The sequence below is a fragment of the Lissotriton vulgaris genome, chromosome 1_1, assembly GCF_964263255.1.
Source record: "Lissotriton vulgaris chromosome 1_1, aLisVul1.2, whole genome shotgun sequence".
NCBI classification, from domain to species: domain Eukaryota; kingdom Metazoa; phylum Chordata; class Amphibia; order Caudata; family Salamandridae; genus Lissotriton; species Lissotriton vulgaris.
In genome coordinates, this window is record NC_141685.1 from 837,463,811 (window position 1) to 837,483,508 (window position 19,698).

The 19,698-nt window shown below is 43.4% G+C and overlaps 1 protein-coding gene across 2 annotated transcripts in view; it reads right to left on the bottom strand.

Annotated features, from left to right (window-relative positions):
- PLBD1 (phospholipase B domain containing 1) overlaps window positions 1-19,698 on the bottom strand; it is a 259,209-nt gene that overhangs the window by 10,255 nt on the left and 229,256 nt on the right. For both annotated transcript variants that reach the window (XM_086957557.1, XM_086957567.1), the window contains exons 9-10: window positions 19,286-19,471; window positions 10,952-11,058 (exon numbers count right to left, since the gene is read on the bottom strand). In XM_086957557.1, the coding sequence (XP_086813683.1) occupies window positions 10,952-11,058; window positions 19,286-19,471 (293 nt within the window). The remainder of the gene's footprint in view (window positions 1-10,951; window positions 11,059-19,285; window positions 19,472-19,698) is intronic.

Genomic DNA, 19,698 nt, shown 5'->3' on the forward strand with positions numbered 1-19,698 from the left:
CTTGGCATTGTTTTTTGTCCAAGGGTCGAGCTGAAGCTGCCGTTTTTTCCCCTGCAAGGTTTTTTACCGTGTTGAATAGCATTTTCGCTTTGTTTGTCGCAGTATTGATGGTTTTAGCCACATGAAGGGCTCGGGCTTTGTTGCAGGCTGAGTGGTAATCATTCCTGGCTTTGTGGTACGTGATTTTTTTATCATGAGCGTAATTTTTCCGCCAATTTCTTTCAAGGGTTTTGCATTTTGATTTCATGGTTTTAAGGGAATCATTAAACCAAGGAGCCGGGGGGCGGTGGATATTGCTTTTTTCTTGGAATAGGGGAAGACATCTTTCGACGGCGTTTTCTAGCCAGGAGTGGGTGGCCAGAGCAATATTTTCCATGTCCGTGCCTGGACCTGGAAGCTGGCTTTCTAGAGTACGATTAAGTTCCTTCACATCTAGAAGTTTCCAGTTCCTTCTCATAGATGAGGGCCGAATGGTATTTGTAATCGGTGATGTAGGTAACTTTAAGCAAAAATGAATAAGGTAGTGATCTGACCAGCAAATCGGAGTCGTGTCTAGCCAGGAGAGTTGAGGGATGTTTGTGAAAACGGGGTCAAGCAGATGCCCCGCCTTGTGAGTAGCCCCAGTGTTAATTGGGGTTAAATGTAAAGGTAGAGAGGATTTTAGAGATGGAGTCTTCGTCATAGTATTCGAAGTTGGTCCAGCGAGCTTGGTTGTTAGGTGGGGCCAGTGAGGGTAGTGCGGACAGGGGGGAGGTCAGAAAGGGGTTGAGAGTGAGCGGCGGCATGGAGTTTGATTCCTAGTGCCGTGATTTTATTAGTGAAGAAAGAGAAGAATTCCTCAGAAGATATTAGAGATTTAGGAGATTCTTTCTGAGTTTTAGCCAGTTTATTAGATTGTTGTTTGACCAGTTCAAAGAGCTTGCGGGGTCTGTTCTTGGCATTCCCCAATTCCAATCTAAAGTATTCTTTTTTTGAATTGAGGATGGGCTTGTTGTAGGAGTTTCTCGCCTGACGGAGAAGTTTAAGATGCGCAGCGGAGGGGTGCTGTCTCCAGATTCTTTCAGATTGTCGTAGGGATCTCCTTTTTAGTTTTAGAGGGGCCAGATCGTCCAGAATGTTCGATATGGACGCTGAGTAATGTTCATTGATGTCACTGATCATGGTTATATGCGGGGGTGGGAAATCAGATTTGCAGTGTGCTGATCAAGCATTTGGGAATCACCGATTGCGGTGTCTTTGTCTTGAGGGCCCAGGTAAAACGAAGGAGATGATGTGGTGGTCGGACCAGTCACATGGGTCTATGGAGACAAGTTTGACTGAGGATTCCTTAGAGATGATCCAGTCAAGGGTGGCCCCTTTTGAGTGAGTTGGCATAGAGCAGGCTTGAGACAGGTGAGGTCTTTGATGGCATTGGCGTAGGGATCTTTAGGGTCATTCCAGTGCAGGTTAAAATCCCCAAGGAAGTTCTCTTTGGCATTAGAGGAAATCTTAGTTGTGATGATATCCAAGAGGTGATCAGTGAAAGAGTCGTTCGAGTCTGGGGGGTGGTAAAAGATGTGCAAATTGCAAAGATGTAATGGTTTGCTGGAAATGGAGAGGGCGAGGTATTCTCAGGAGTCAGTGGAATCCGCTAGGAGTTCCGAGACCAGGAGGGAGGATCGGGAGATACAGGCGATGCCTCCACCTTTCGTGTTGGAGTGCCTATCTAGTCTAGCAATGTTGTAGTTAGGAGGGACTAATAGGTCCGGGGAAGAGTATTCATTGAGACAGGATTCAGTTAGTATAGCTAGGTCTACATTTTGTTCAGGATGAGGTCAGCAACATCAGAGGCATGTTTAACTGCCGATCGGCAATTGATTAAGAGGCCAGATAGTGAGGGGTCTGGGGGAGTGTCAGGGGTCTGGACGGACAGGAGTACAGGCGCTAGATTGCTTTTAACCACACTTCTGTTGTGAAGGGTAGCTGGCCTGTTAGGGTTGACGGTGACTGTGCAGATAGGGTGTTCAGGACTCATATCTAGAGGGCGAGGTGTGTCTTGGACAGGGTTGTGGTCTTGGAGGATAGCTAGGATTTCGTCTCCCGTTAGGTCCAATGGAGTGGGGGTGGTAGTGGTGGAGTTGTAAGTGAGTGCAAGAGACCTCTGAAAGGGGGCAGGGTTGCTTGCGCGGGCGAAAATGTCTCAGAGGTAGCGGAAGTGGGTGCATGGGAGGCTCGGCGATCTTAGAGGGGGAGTATTGAGGTGGCTTGAGGTTAGCAAGGGCGAGTGGGTGCATGGGAGGCTCGGCGGTCTTAGGGGGGAGGATTACTTATGACATAGCTCTGTCCATTGCCTTCTTAACAGACTGATATTAAAACAGACACCAATAACTGAGGTAAAACTAAAACATTCTCATCATTATCCAGAAACCGTTTTCTGGCATAGACGACAATACAATACAGAACAAAAAACGGTAGGTAATATGCTGTCAAATGACAGTGTAATAGCCACATATTTTTTTTTAACTCTCTTTATCGATTTTCAAGTTGCAGGTGATACATTCAACTGCACAAAACAAGAATTACAGGGCGTATGAACTTCAGTCAGATTAAAGTGTACTTCACAAATCTCAAAGCATGTCAACTTGTTAATACAACAAGAGCAGTATGTACCTCCAGTTACACTGTGTAATGTCTGTGCCGGGATGCAGACTTTAATAAGTTATCAACATATCTCATAATATCCAGAGGCACAGATCAGCTCCTATCCCTATCATATAAAGAATAACCTTTGAACAGCATAACATGTAACACAAGAACTACGCAGAGTTGATTGCTACTGTAATCAATCAATAAGCCAAATAATGGCTTTGCTGAAGTGGCTCCTTTAAGTGGCGAGGGGGAGGGGAAACGGGGGGAGGGAGGCGTTCCCCATGTGTGAAGCACAAATTTCCAGTGCCCCCATGCATGTCGCCCAGGCAGTCTCTGGTTCTGTGTTGCAAGTCCCACCGCCCAAGGGACCAGGGACCACCCCAAAAGGAGCAGTTCGGGCCTAGGGGGTCATTCCCCAAGAAGCTAATGACCACCTCCATCCATAGATCAGCTAGAGGCTGTCTACATAGTCCTCTGTATTCTTCAACACACAGGGCTGCACCCTCAGCCATAGCCCAGTTCTCCACCTCTGCTCGCCATCTACTATGGAGGGGCCATGCGGGGGCTTCCAGTGGCGTGCAATACCACTGTAGGCTAACCCCAGGGTCAAGTCCATGAATCTATTGCCAGTTTTTCTCTTGGGTCGTCAGTTATACAGTCCAAGCTGAAAAATCTCCACTGCGAGTAGGGGTCAGAGACCTAGCACGTGCACCATATCTGTTGTGACCTGCAACTAGAAACGCCCTTTAAATCGGGCAGCTCCACACCATGTGCAAAAAATCTGCATCAGTAAGGGTGCCTTTGGGGCCAACCAGGTCAGTGGTATGTAACAAGATGTTCGGTCTATGTGCCGTGAGAGTTGCACGGTGCAAGTAATTGAATTGTGTAAACTTAAATCATGTGGTACCAGTAAAAGTGTAGGAGTGCTCAAGAGTCTGGTCCCATTCCTTCCTGGCAAAAGTTCCACCGTTGATAGTCTCCCATTTGTCCAGCAGAGCTGGTAAGTCATTCACCATTATGGTGATTGCTGTCACTCGTTTTGTGGGCATGAGAGGCACGAATCACTTTAAAACTTATTGGGAATGATGATATTTTAAACATTTAGTTGTGAATATTGCACTTTGACTAGATTTAAACCTTGCTGCTATTTTCTTCTGCACCAGAGATCTGAGGTGCACATCATTATTGTATTGCCATTCTTACATTTTTTTAAAAGCTTTTTAGCACTTTTGAAATCTCTGAAGCATGGGAGCAGGCTGCGAATTATCCGTTAGGAGGGGAGAAGGAAACATGAAAACCGGAAGTACTGTCTTGATCGCTTGTAAAAGGTCAGTGGTCTAGACAGTAATAAGAGGTGGGCTTAAAAAGGAGGGCGGTGCGCCCGTCAGCGTCCAAACGGAACCAGAGGCCAGGACCCTATCGGTGTTAGTACAGAAAACAAGGTAGTAATGTCTTATGCAAGGGAACTATTGCTGGACATGGGAAAGATCTCGACTAACAATCAGGCTTCGTGCTGTAAGAGCTAACCGGGTAGGACTGAAGGACCATTCTCTTGCGCAAACTGGAAATGGGGAAGCTAATCAGTGAAGGAGGGGAACTTGCTGCTCTTCAGAACTACCATTAGAATGCATTTATTTCAACACCAGGTTACTACCCAAGCATTGTTTTGAAATTTGGGACATTATTTCAGATATTAAACCTGATTTGGCTTTTATAACTGAATCTTGGCTAAATCACACAACCCTGTCGAATATTTTGGTCACTTTGTCCACGGGCTATAAGATGTTAAAGTGTGAAAGAACGGACCGCAGGGGAGTGGCGATGGCAATTTTCTTTAATGATTCTTATACAGGCTCTATATAATATGCTGCTCCTCTAGATGAATAAGGGATACTAGTTTTCCAGGTCTCTATCAAAGAGCGGAGAATGTTTTGGGGGTGGGGTGTTATTTACAAAACCTCCAGGGTATCATCCCCAGTTCAGCCCCAATCTACTCTCCCAACTCTTTCTCCTGAGTGTGAAACATGATCATTATCTAATTATTGGTGATTTTAATTTACATTTCGGAAATATAGCTGGTCCTCTCTCCAAACAATTAGAGAATGATATGCAGATTTTACAGCTCCAATAGTGAGTCGGGGAACCCACCCATACAGCAGGGCATACACTGAATCTTCTTTTGTCTAATACTGAATTCATTAAAAACTCAGAAATTGACCCTATAACATGGGCTGAAAATTCCACGAGCTTGTTCTCTTTCAATCTCCCAGTAGAGAAAAAGTTTTACCAAATCCTCAATGATCATGAAAAGACCCTAGAGCCTTATAAATCCAGACTCATTTGCAAATCGTTTTTTTTCCACCAATCTACACTCAAGAGAGGTCTTTAGCCAATCAAGTAGAACATTTAAATGCAGCTATTACACACTCCGTAGATCATTGTGCTCCTCGGAAAACCATTAAGTCAACCAGAGAACTTCCCTCAGAAAAATGGTACTCGCTTGAACTTATGAAGAGGAAGGGTAAATCTTTGGAACACAGGTGGATACAATCTAAAAATACACTAGATAGGAAAACATACAAAGAAGAGTTAAACAAATGAAGAAAGAATATTTTGTGAAAAGAATCAAGGAAAACAGTAGTTTATCTAAGGAGATTTTCAGAATAGTGAAAGAACTTACTATCCTACCTGGCTTTCTCAAACACTCACCCCCTCTGCAGCACACTGTGATGAAGTTAGTAACTTCTTCAACGACAAAATTTCCAAAATCTATTCCACAATTAAAACTTAACCAGCATTAGATGAAACCAATTGGGACCTTTTCGGGCTCCATCACGATGCATCTTCTCATCTAGAAACATTGAAATCTATCTCGAAAGAACAGATGGAGAAACTGATGCGAGAGGTAAAATCGAGGTCCCCTTTGGACTTGTGTCCCTCACTTTAATTACTCTTGCTTAGCAAGCACACTGAGCCCTTGCTTAACACAGATATTCAACTGTTCATTAGCCGAGTCAGTGTATCCAGAGTCTTGGAAACAAGTATTGGTAACGCCCCCTGGTAAAAGAAATCTGGCATGGATCTTTTATTCTCTTTAATTATCAGCCAATTTCTCAGTTTCCTTATATGTCCAAAATGTTGGAAAAATTGGTCAATGGCCAGTTGACCACCTATCTAAAGAACAATGATCTTTTAGACTCTTATCAAACAGGTTTCAGAGCTAAGAATAGTACAAAGTCTACCCTTCTAGCAGTGCTTGACAACATCAGACTACCAGTAGACCAGGACAAAGCCTTGCCCTGATACTACTAGATCTTTCAGCTGCTTTTGATACTATGTGACACAGCTTACCAATGAAAATAATACACAAAAGTGGACTCCACTCTAAAACTCTGCAATAGTTTAGTTTTTTTCTCAGAAACAGAACTCACAGTACAGCTTGGCTCTTTTAAATCATGCCCCCAAGAGAGCCAAATGTGCAGCCCCACAAGGTTCATCGCTTTTAATGAGTACATTCCCCCCAGCAAAGATTGTGAAGAAGTGGGGATTCAACATCTGTTCTTATGCAGAAGATATACACCTGATGATATGTACAGGATAAAGAATATGATGACACCAGAGACAAACTGTGAAACTGCCTATCAGAGACTGCAAACTGTATAACAGACCACTGCCTCAAACTGAATGCTGAGGAGTAGAGGATCCTACTTTTCGGAGGCGGGGGAAAGGTGGGTTGGGTAAATCTCCTCATGATGGCCAACCCTATTGGGAGCTGCGCCAGAGCCCGAGAACGTAGCGAAAAATCTGGGAGTTCCTGTAGATAATTTTTTATCCATGCAAGAACAAGTGAAGGCCACCTGCGGCAAATGTTTTACCACTCTAAAATTACTAAGGAGACTCTTCAACTGGATCCCAACTAATTGGAGAAAAACCTGAGTTCAGGCTCTAAAAACAAGTAGACTGGACTATGGGAATGCTCTATATGTAGGCATGGCCGTTCTGTTTTCACAACTTCAAGTAACACAAAACGCAGAGGCCAGATTGATTTGCAATAAAGACAGATATAGCTCTGCATCTGCATGTTTAGCAACTCTATATTAATTGCCCAGCCGCCAAAGAGCGAAGTTTAAACTACTCTGTCATGCGCACAAAGCAAGGTATAAAATGAGTCCAATAATTCTGCAGGCTACAGTAGTATTTACACACCCACACGTGATCTGAAACCCCACAATCTTGCATTAGCAAAACCTAGGCAAATAAAAAAAAAACAGCAGGAGGCCTTTCATTTTTGCATCTGGTGGCTGTACAGTGGAACAAGCAACCATTAGATCTGCGTCTCACTAAAGGCCTTTTGGGGTTAAGGAAGAAATAAATTTTTTTGTTGTTTAAGACAAAGACGCAGGTTTCTTTGCTATCTAATGCTTCTACAAAAGACAGGAATCTATGCTAGTGCGGTGATATCCCCTTAGAGATGATTGAGACGCTCTAAAAAAAACGTAAATAAATAATTCATGGCCAGCATGGTTCTATAATTTAGCCAGGAGACAAGGTGACTGCCCTGGCCAAATGTCAGTAGAGTCTGTAAAAGGTTGTGGACAGTGGGCTCTGGTTCCTGAGCACCAAGGAAGTGTAGTATTGTGAGGCCAGTGCCCCGTAAGTTAACAATTGGTTGCCTACTACGTTATTTTCAGAAGTCAACTCCTCCAGTGTTCGGAAAGAGCCCTCAGAATAGCAGTCCCCAAGTGTCTTCAAGCCCACCTTCGTCCAAAATATTAGTTGCCGGGTGGTAAAGTAACCTCCTCTGGTGGTTGGTATCCCCACTAATGGTGTTGTGGTGCATAGAGCAGGGTGAACGCCACATGAAGGCAAGCCTCCAGCACTAGAGAGCAATGTAGAGGTTTAGCATGTGGACCAGCGAAAACTTGAACCGGAGCATTATGGTATCACATTAGGTCCTGGAAGTCTCCTAATTCAGCCAGGCTTAATCCCGCCAGCCAGAGGGCGACCCACTGCAGTTCTGCAGTGAAATAGTATGGCTCGTAGTCTGGGACACCTAGACATCCCCTGGCCAAGGGCCTCTGGAGCATGCGCAGCGGCACTCGGGTCCGCTGCCCATCCATAATGAATTCCTGAACCAAAACCTTGAGTGATCTAACCCATGCTCTCTGTATCTAGTATAGTAGGTTCACAAAGTAGTATTCTGGACAATATTGCCAATTTTGTCAGAAATGTTCAAGCCATGATGAGAATTTGTAGTGTCCACGAAAATGCTATGTTACTTCGGAGTCTACGCATTATGCCTCCAAGGTTACCCTCTATAATATCTGTTTCAGCATGCTATACCTTGACCCCCAAATATTTAAGGACGCTGGGGTCCCACTGGATCTTAAGGCGCACACTGACTCAAGGGTTTTGAGAGTCCGCAAATACTGGGAAAGAACAGGATTTCTTCCAGTTTGTACAGAGGCTAGAGGCTAGCCAGATATTATCCAGCACGCCAACACTCCATGGAACACATGTTCGGGCCTCTTTCAGGCAAGTCATCAGCTATAGCGAGATCACATGCTTTCTGCCATGTAAAGAAATTCCTCTGTCCCAACCCTTCAGACATAACAGAGAGGAAAATTGCTTTAATGTCATTGCAAATAGCATGTGTGAGAGAGGGCAACCTGTTGTGTGCCTCAGTAGATCCAGAAGGGGGCAGAGATGCACCGGCCAGTGAGTATCCGTGCCCGCACGTTCAGTACAGCATTGTGGCCCATTTGTTCTAGCTCTCACCAAGGTACATATGAGTCATAACCACCTGTAGATAATATCACAGCAGGGAATCAAAGACCTTCCGCATGTCAATACAGAGGAAAAGTGCCTCGGTGAACCAGGCCCTAACCGTTTCATCAAAGGTGCAGTAGAAGTACCAGATGTTAAGGGAAGTGTTACGTTCACAAAGGTGTTACGTTCAAAAGGGTGGAAAGATAGGGCTGGTGCCAAATCGCTTGGATCTTGCTAAGGATCTTATAGCCTAGGCTTAACACAGACAGGGGCGCTTAGCTGCTGCATCCGTAGCATCACTATGAGAGCCTCTCTGCTCTTGTCTGGTAAGTACCCACAGTCTAAGGCGTTCATGTACATTTCAGCTAGTCTTGTGACTAGATAGGTGGTATAGGTCTGATAGAATTTGTCCGTGAGGTCATTAGCCCTAGGTGAGGCCCTTACTGGCTTCTCTAATTTCAGGTTCTAAGATGGGGGCACCAAGTACTTCCCGGTCCTCTGCAGGCTGCTGTGGCAAGCCCATCCTGTTCAGCAAGAAGTTCAGAGTCTTCTATAGTGTGAGGTCCCTATCCTCATACAGGTTCCTATAATGATATGTGAACACATCATTAATATCTTTTTGAGACAAGACCATCTCCCCTGCTAGCCTGGCGATTTGTGTAATAGGGTGCCACTGGACGAATCAGCCATGCCAGCAGCTTACCTGCTCACCCACCTTCCGTATGAGTGGTGGTTAGGTAGTCACACCTAATCAAGGATCGAAGCTTTTCTAGCATGTGGGGTGCTTCTTCCATTCCCCCCTCAGGGAGGATATAATCTCAGAGCAGTCATGAGCCTTGGTTTCTAAGCATCCAATAACATCTCCCAGGGTGGAAAATTCAGACTGGAGTGAGCACTCCATGCCCACGGATTGACTGAAGCAATGCCCCCAATTACGCTTTAAAGGTTTCCCATTCGATGTCTGTATGGGAAGCTGTGTGCTTATTAGTGGTAACCGTCTGCAATCAGTCCATTACGGGGGTCCCTAAAGGTGGGTTTGTGTAGATAATTGGATGACCATGTCCAGGTAGGGATAGACATCATACACCCTCCCCAAAGGTCCTCCATCAGTAATGGGTTATGGTCAGATAGCATGCAGCCCAGGTATTTAGTGTGTGACCTGACCAGCAAGTCGCACGGAGACCACTAGAGAACATATAATTCTTGCAACGGGAAGAAGGAGTACTACCTTTGTCTTGGGTTGGTTATGCTCTATCCACAGATTCCTGAGGTCCCAGTGTCCCAGCCAGTCTCAGAAACTTTGCACTAGTCACACCATTGGTGAATCCACCAGAGGACCGGTGGATCTATCAAGAGCAACATCTGCAACACAGTTATCGTCACCCCTGCTGTATTGGTATCTCATGCGAGAGGACTGGGGTGAGGGGAGCAAAAAACTGTGCCTGTCGCACATTCGGGGTGTAAATGCTACCAATCAGTATTCAGAGTCCACTGAGTCTCCCTGATAAGATGACATAGCAGCCTTCATCATCAATATGTGTATTTCTGACTTCTACGAGGATCCCCGGCCTGGCTAGAATCAACACCCCTATATAGAAAGCAGAAAACCTTGCAGCATAAACCGTCCCTATATTACCCACACATTAGTACACGTTACTATACTAACTGTAAAGTTTACAAGTTTCTGTGCACAAATCTCATTATTTGCCTTGTTACATAGGTTGGCACCACTTAAAAGATCTCACAATCGTAACTTTTTCATTTGTATGTAACTTTCATGCTTCTCTCATACCCCATTCTCTACCTCCTATTTGTCTTACTTACTATCCTATTTTAATATAAACAGTCTCCATTATGACCACTGCTAGCTCTCTACAATAGCCCTGATCTTTCTCATTGGTTGGTTGTCTCCCTCAACATGTTTTACTTACTTTTATTTTCCTTCCCAACTTATATGCACATTTTCTCATTAAAACTTCATAGGACATCTGTCTCTGCAAACTTCTCTCACAAGTACATTGTCTTTTCGACATTATACTCCAACAGCTTTTTAGTGTGTAAATATGTTCTTCACTTTTAAAGTGCTACAAGTCCTTGAACCCCATTCACACTATTAAAAAAAAAAAGTAATACTATTTCTTGTGCAGCTTAAGCGTTCTTCCAAAGCTCTCGAGCTTCTCAGGCCCTTGCATTAGTAGCTTATTCAAACCAGAGTTTACATGCATTTTAACATTTCTTGTACACCATATAACAGAACAAAAGACCAAATCTGAATGGGTGAGATATTCATACATGGACCTGTGTATCTAAAATGCTCTGTTCTCCACCCATCATCAAGCAATCCTTATAACAGTTGGTGCGGTCTGATTTTCTTCCCATCAGACCAAAAACCAAGTCGCTATGCTTTAAGGTCTGGAAGAACTGAGCAGCAATTCCTGTTCAACTGTCAATGTGCTCTCCATTTAGAAACCTAACCTTGTAACTGAGATACAGTAAAAGGTACACAGATTATCCAGTGGTCAGCTGTGCAAGACCTTAGCACCACTTTCTCTACCTTTGTATCATAGCATCCTCCAGGGATTGGCAGCGAGGGATTTAGGTCTTCACGGCAGCAGATGGTGTTGCAGGGATCAAATTCTGTGTAAGGGTCCTTCCTGTAGTCTGTAAGAAATAGGAAAACAGCTCTGAGGGACTAAATGAAAGACTGTCCAGTAATTTCAAAAGAAAAAGCAGTGCTAATCATATACAGGTCAAACTAAGACTGCGAGTAAAGTCAAAAGTAAAGGGGCACACGCAAGGAAGGTGAGCTGTAGAGAAGAAAAAGGATCACATGGATATAGTAAAAAAGGGAAAATAGACTCACATGGAGGGTTTGAGCTCCAACAAATAGAGCGTGGGAGTAGCAATACTGGGAGTTTCACACAAAACGGGTAAGTGCAAATTAAAAGTCTTACATGGGGAGGAAGAGCTTCAGCAAAAAGGCTCACATGGAGAGGGTGGGCTAGAGCAAAGAGCGGCTCACATTGGGAGGGTGTTGCTCTGCACTTGAGGTTAATGGGGAAGAACCCCACAAGAAAAGCACAAGAAATGCCTGCTGTCACTCAGAATGAGAGCATGTGGGACCTTCACCTGCACACAATAGGAAGCAGCACTGCACAACTCTAGACCTTGACAATGGCAGCAAATGATAAGTTCACATTATGAAAGTGTGACAGACTGAAAGGACCATCAAGTGTCTGCATTTTGGGAGCATTAATGCTTGTAGTAGATTGCTGGGACTAACACATATGCCCCTTCTCTCCATAACATTTTTTTCTCTTCTCACATGGCTCTACCCACATGCTGCAGCATGGACCAGAGGCATGGCGAATGGCTGCGTTGCACACCCTACACACTTAGTTGAACTGCCATTGAAATACATGCCCATACGGCTGCGGGCAGCAAGGCGCATAAGGCACAAGATAGAGCAGCTGCTGACTGGACCAGAGATTCTGGTGGGTGTGGGTATTTAGTAAAAGACTGAGTGTGTGTGCCTGGTCATTTAATTCTGGAATGACAGTGTCCCTATATATTAATCACCTAACCTCTGCCACCTGCATGCACCAATAACATTCGGTGCCCACTAGCTTCTCTGACATTATGGATACTCAAGACTAGCCTAAAGCTTGCCTTTCTTGGCACAGTGCCAGTATCCATAACAACATACCACCTTCTACTGGCATAATGCTGGCTGTGCTTGGTATTGCGAGAAGCCTGACCAGGGCTGGACTGGAAACAGAAACCGGCCAGGCACACTGCTCAGCCACCCCACCCTCCCTTGGATAAGGGGGAGTGCAGCCGAGCAGTTTGCGAGGGCCGGTTTTGTCCGATTTTGTTATAGGGGGCTGATATGGCCAACCCCGGTAACAAAACGCCCTCCTAGGGGCCCAAAACCAGCCCCCACCCTAGCGTCCCACTGGGGAAATGCCCAGGGCCCGCTATGGCCAGTCCGGCCCTGAGCCGGACTATGAGGTAATGAGGTTTAGTAAGTAGAATATTTTTCACTGAGAAATATACTTAACAGTAATTCAATTAGGCATAATGATATTGCTGATGCTAAGTTTCGTATTAGGGGGCTTTTTTTGAGAAATTCCTATTCCAAACCCCATACTTCCCAGTTCAACATCTGTACTTTTCATTCAAATATCAAACCTTTTAGTCACGTATTGCTCTATTGCTCCAGCCCTCCCTCCTTTGAGAAGCTTTGCCTTGTACTTCTTCTCCAGTTGTTATCCCCCCTCTGCTTTTCAAACACCCAGTTATTCCACTTTGGATCCTGTGCATGCTCTCTAAAATCTCCCATTGTGAGGCCATACCTCCTATTTCTTCCCAAAAGACATTCCCTTTTCCTCTCTTCCATCTCCTCTCTCTGTTTGTTTCCGACTTTCTGTATAGCCATTGTTACATGTAGGGTACATTTGTAGTGCTAGAGGCTCACCTATGTTTTGAACCACATGATAACCTTTGACTAAAATTGTTTTAATTGACTTTTGGTGTTTTATTTGACCCTAGCCTGAATGTACGACATCCTTTTTCCCTGCATGTGCTTTTATCCTTGAAGATGTCTTTTGTGTAATCTTGTAGTTTTAGAGTGGGCTCTTTCATAGAGTAGAACAGCCTTGCCAAGAACGTGTGGGATGTGCATTAGAAAGTGCGAGAGAGAGAGTGAGAGAGAGAGAGAGATGTGGAATGTACTTCTTGGTCACGAAGTGCAGTGATATAAGTAGTGGTGCTCAAATGTGCACTGTGTTGTAAACTGGGAGATGAAGTGTGTAATGCTATAGGCAGTGGTGCACAAATGTGCATTGTGTTGTACACTGGGAAATATTATGAAGTTCTTACTATTGGCTTTGACAAGCCCTCATGCCATTTTGAATTCTGACTCGGTTTAGCTTGCGCTTTTAACGCGCACAGGCAGGCCCCCAGATTGCTCAAGTTGTTTAGGTTATTCACGTTCAAAGTTTTTTTTTTTACTGTACTGCCGGAGACTTTCGTAGCTTCATTAAGATTAAGGCTGGAACATGAGAGAATGGAGAAGGCACATGAGAACTCCTCTGCCTTTGGAATGCTTGCATGGAAAGTGCCCAATTCCAGTAAGTTTCCTTGGCGCAGAGGAAAGCCTCGCGGAACCTTCTAGTGTGTTTTGAGACTATGAAGCTGGAGTTTGTTGACTTAGAAACTGGGATCTGAGCCTGAACGGCGGACGCGTCTTCAGTGCACCGATCTGGTTGCTGAGCCTCTTGACCCCAGCTGTGAATCCCCCAGTCTGGAGTGGGCTAAGATGAAGTATGCACCTGTGATGTGTTTTATTTTTGATTATTGCCATTGTGATGTGTGACTATCTGTGTGCACATTCAAGTTTCCAATGGCTATAACAGCCAGTGTGATGTGTGACTGTCTATGTGCAAACTAGCAAATGTTTTGGTTCGTGCACAGCCTCTTTGTACAATGTTTTCCAATTTTATCCATGCTCCTGGGTATCACTCCCTGCCAGGAGTGTGTTCAATAGATAGGTAAGTTGCAGTCCTAAGAGATATACGACTGTCACCCAAGGCACAAGACGGTTGCTGGAACCCCCAGCCTTTCTCTTATGAAATAATTCTTATTTCATATTTAGCATTTATTTCATTTTATTTGCGTTTTCGTGTTGAGTTCACACGGTTATTTCATTTCTTTCCAGAAAAGTATATACTTCATCCAATGCATTTCGGCGGTTAAACCGCCTTCATCAGGGAAACAATCTGTGAAAGTCAAATAATAATATCTCTAAGCATACATTACTCATATGGTCACATGCACCTAATTAATTACGCTTATACTCTAACTGTTGTTAGCAGGTTCCCCCTCCCCGCTCTGTCGTTCTCATGTTGTGTGTGAGGAAATGCTATGTCTCCTGATCGCTGTTACCCCACTGAACTATCAACCTGATTAACTTCACCACTGCCGTTCCATTTAGGATTACTACCTCTCAGGGTGAGACTAATAAATACCGTTCCTTGACGGGTTGCTGGTCTTGCCATATGCGTGCGTCTATACTGGGTCGCTGCCGCTAGGCCTGCCGTTCTCCCTGCTCACCCACCTCCATGTTGTGTTGTGCGGCTTCACTGATCCCGTGACGTTCTGCGTGTTGCGCGCTGTGCGTGATTCCAAGTTTAAGGTGCTACGTGCCTAATTGCACATGCGTGTAGGTGTCTACATCGCGATCTGGTTCTGGGGGCGGGTTTTTTACTCGATGACAAAGCTTTATTGACAATCTAATGTTTGCGGAGGAGTGATCAATTTAAGTAAAACCCGGTCACACCCCGTACCCATGTTCACGACTAGTGCAAAATGCTCTATTCCCGTTGTGTGCATTCCAATTCCAAAACAATCATTAACACAGATATGTTACTGTTCATGAATAAGGTTATAAATAACAAGTAAATTCAGTCCTGTTGTTTAACCCATAAAGTTTCAAACTATTCAAGTGAAAAATCCAATAATTTTCACATTTCAACAAGTTTTTCTTATTCACCGGTCCTCCCTTTCTGTTGACCACTTCCAATACACATGCCCGTAATTGGCTTATATGGTGTTGCTTTTCCAAAAAATGTACCACCACTGCTGATTTCACTGAGTTCGTGCGAATATTACTTTTATGTTCGGTCAATCGTGTCTTAGGTTTTCTTTCAGTGTGACCTACATATACAGATCCACATGGGCATTTCACCATGTATATAATGTTTGTGGTGTCGCAGGTCGCATTAACTTTAAGACTGATTTTATATCCTTTAATTGGGTGGGTGACGAAGTTACCTTTTATTTTATTATGGCAGTTACTACAGTTTAAGCACGGTGTGGTTCCTCGAAAGATCGTTTGCTCGTTGGATTCCTTAGGTGTCTTCAGAAAATCTGCCACTTTTTAGCTCTAGTGTACACAAACAAAGGTTCGTTGGTGAATATGCCATTGAAGTCTGATTCCAGGAAAAAGGACAACCGCAAACCAGGAACGTAATGTCGAAGAAGGACAAGTCGAAGAAACACTAAGGGATGACAAAAACTTGGTCATAAATATTTCAGATTTTCGGTTAAGCCCAGTGCAAATAAACTCACTGCAAAAGGGAATGTGGTATGTACCCACGGCACATACCAACTTACTAGAGCTAGAAGTTAGTTTGTTTAAACTCACAAGGAAGATGAGGCTACGGCATTTCTTTGACAACGTTATCACGGACACTAGAACTCCAGGCCCGGATGAACTGAGAGGCCTGAAAGCACACAGTATGTATATGGCACCAATTAGCCACAAGACAATTGATCTTTTTGAACAACTGTGCAAAAAGGATATGAGTCAACTGAATACTAAAAAGAAAAGCAAGAGGATGAACATGACAAAGAAAGAGTTTGGAACATTAAAATTCATTGCCAACAATAAGGATATCATTTGCCAGAAGGCGGATAAAGGGGGAGCGCTGGTAATCCTCAACAAAACATACTATCAAGAGGCTGTCACTGAACATTTGGATGATGAGCACACATATATGGAGATATATGTAGATCCCACTGAAGAAATAAGGAAAACATTACCAACTGTACTTCAAAAAGCATATGAAAGAGGAGTGATAAACAAAAGAACTAAAAAATACTTGACTCAAGACAACCCAAATTGTCCAGTCCTATACATGGTACCCAAAGTACATAAGAATTTGGAAAGACCACCATGTCGTCCTATTGTGTCCACAAAGAAAAGCTTGCATGAACCCATAGGAAAATTTTTGGATAAACATTTCCAACCATTAGTATTAAAGACCAGATCATACATAAAGGACACCACTGACTTCTTGATGAAACTCAAGGAAATGAAAAGTGATGAAAATCTCACAATGGCAACCATTGACGTGAAAGCCTTGTATACTTCTACACCGCACCAACAAGGCCTCGAGGCCATAGAGAAAGCTTTACTGTGAAGTGATTACCCACATGATTTACAGGTGTTCTTAATGGAACTTATGGAGTTCACTCTAATGCATAGTTACTTTGCTTATGAAAACAGATGGTTTATCCAGAAAAGCGGTACCTCAATGGGTAATTGTGCAGCTCCAGCGTATGCCAACCTGTACATGGCATCATTTGAAGATGAACATATTTATGATAATCACATTTGGAAGGAACACACCAATATGTATGTCCGATTTATAGACGATATGTTTGTGGTCTGGAAGGGCACCAGTCAAACACTCCAAGAACAAATAGAGATTCTGGACACCAAGGATGATCGCATAAAATTCACGTGGAAAATTAGTGAAGAACGCATTCAATACTTGGACGTTGAAATAACCAAAGTGGGTTGCAATTTCACTACAAAACTATATCGGAAGAAGACCGATAGAAATAACTTTCTCAAATATGAGAGCCATCATCCTCCAGCTCTCAAGAGACACTTACCCTATTCTCAATTTCTCAGGGTGAAAAGAGTGGTCTCGGAACAAGACCAATTAGAGCAACAAATGTCAATCATGACTAAAAGGTTTCAAGAGAGAGGATATCCGGAACAGACCATAGAACAAGCGCTTCAAAGGACCCAATTTCAACAAGAGAGGAACTTCTAACCAGCAAAACTCGACCAAAAGAGGATCGCATCACATGCGTCAGTAAGTATTCCAACTTAAGCCACCAATTTAAAGCCATGATCAAAAGACATTGGCCTATATTGATACTGGAATCAGACTTCAATGGCATATTCACCAACGAACCATTGTTTGCGTACACTAGAGCTAAAAACTTGGCAGATTTTCTGAAGACACCTAAGGAATCCAACGAGCAAACGATCTTTCGAGGAACCATACCGTGCTTAAACTGTAGTAACTGCCACAATATAATGAAAGGTAACTTTGTCATCCACCCAATGAAAGGACATAAAATCAGTCTTAAAGTTAATGCGACCTGCGACACCACAAACATTATATACATGTTGAAATGCCCATGTGGATCTGTATATGTAGGTCACACTGAAAGAAAACTTAAGACACGATTGACCGAACATAAAAGTAATATTCGCCCGAACTCAGTGAAATCAGCAGTGGCGGTAAATTTTTTGGAAAAGCAACACCATATAAGCCAATTACGGGCATGTGTATTGGAAGTGGTCAACAGAAAGGGAGGACCGGTGAATAAGAAAGACTTGTTGCAACGTGAAAATTATTGGATTTTTCACTTGAATAGTTTGAAACCTTATGGGTTAAACGACAGGACTGAATTTACTTGTTGTTTATAACCTTATTCATGAACAGTAACATATCTGTATTTATGATTGTTTTGGAATTGGAATGCACACAACGGGAATAGAGCATTTTGCACTAGCCCTGCACATGGGTACGGGGTGTGACCGGGTTTTACTTAAATCGATCACTCCTCCGCAAACATTAGATTGTCAATAAAGCTTAGTCATCGGGGAAAAAACCCGCCCCAGAACCGGATCGCGATGTAGACACCTACATGCATGCGCAATTAGGCACGTAGCACCTTAAACTTGGAATCACGCACAGCGCGCAACACGCAGAACGTCACGGGATCAGTGAAGCTGCACAACACAACATGGAGGTGAGAGCGTGGGTGAGCAGGGAGAACGGCAGGCCTAGCGGCAGCGACCCAGTTTAGACGCACGCATATGGCAAGACCAGCAACCCGTCAAGGAACGGTATTTATTAGTCTCACCCTGAGAGGTAGTAATTCTAAATGGAACGGCAGTGGCGAAGTCAATCGGGTTGATAGTTCAGTGGGGTAACAACGATCAGGAGACATAGCATTTTCTCACACACGACATGAGAACGCCAGAGCGGGGAGGGGGAACCTGCTAACAACAGTTAGAGTATAAGCGTAATTAATTAGGTACAAGCGACCATATGAGTAATGTATACTTAGAGATATTATTGTTTGACTTTCACAGATTGTTTCCCTGATGAAGGCTGTTTAACCGCCGAAATGCATTGGATGAAGTATATACTTTTCTGGAAAGAAATGAAATAACCGTGTGAACTCAACACGAAAACGCAAATGAAATGAAATAAATGCTAAATATGAAATAAACAAGGAGTGAAGAATTATTTCATAAGAGAAAGGCTGGAGGTTCCAGCAACAGTCTTGTGCCTTGGGTGACAGTCGTATATCTCATAGGACTGCAACTTACCTGACTGTCTATGTGCACATTTAAGTTTCCAGTGGCTATAATCATCGGAGGTGTTTTCTTTGAGTATTGACTTTGTGATGTGTGAGTGTCTGTGTGCACATCTTAGTTAATCGTCTGATGTATTTAGTGTATATATCTTTCTGATTTCTTGCATGATGTCCAGTATTATCTGTTCGAGTTTTATATCATATTATCTGCTTGCATTTCATGTATTTTATTCTATGCATTTAAACTTATGAGTGTGTTATTATTGCTTACACACACACACACTTGAATGTTGTTCATTTGACATCTGCATCTGAGAAAGCCTTTCTTTTAGAGAGCATTGCATAAATAAAACCCCAAGCCTCATTCTGAATACGGTCTTTGATTGGTTTCATTTTATAAAGTGAAATCCATTTTCCAGGTGGTGTTGTGTTATTTTTATTGCTTTGTCATATTTTGCCTCCGTGTGGGAGGGTGGTATTCTCAATTATCTGGGAGTGCGAAGCTATACAGTAATAAGGAGAAATGCCTTGTAGGGAAACAGTAGATTTAGAGACTTTTATTGAGAAGCATAAATATTCTTCACAAGCGTAAGGATGAAGCCTCTGTGACCGAGAAACATATTTATAGAGGAAGAAAGGGGGGTAAATAACTTAAAACGTAAGAGACCCACATGCGACTAGGAAACATTTCACATACTGTTGTATCTCATGATGCGCTTTAGAGACTCAATGTCAGTCACCAACCCCTGGTCACGGCGGAAGATCTTGGCGCGAGGGGCCAGGTCATAGGACAGATCAACACCATATCTTTGAACCATATCTGGGTAGCCACTCATCTCATAGATAACTTCATGAAATGGGATGTTGTACGAAGGCCAGTAACCTAGGAGCAAGAGAAGATTAACAGATGTTGCAAGGTCACATGTACAAATCAGAAATGTTTCAATTTAGCTGGAATTTAAAGGTCCATGCATCTTGCTTGCAAAACGCTCCAAATACACACATTGTTATTTTAATATGATAATGGAGGTCTGTTGTCTGCTTTTCTTTACTCGGGCAGCACACTGTAGTATAAGAAAGCGGTATCCAGGGGCAGACGGGCCACCAAGT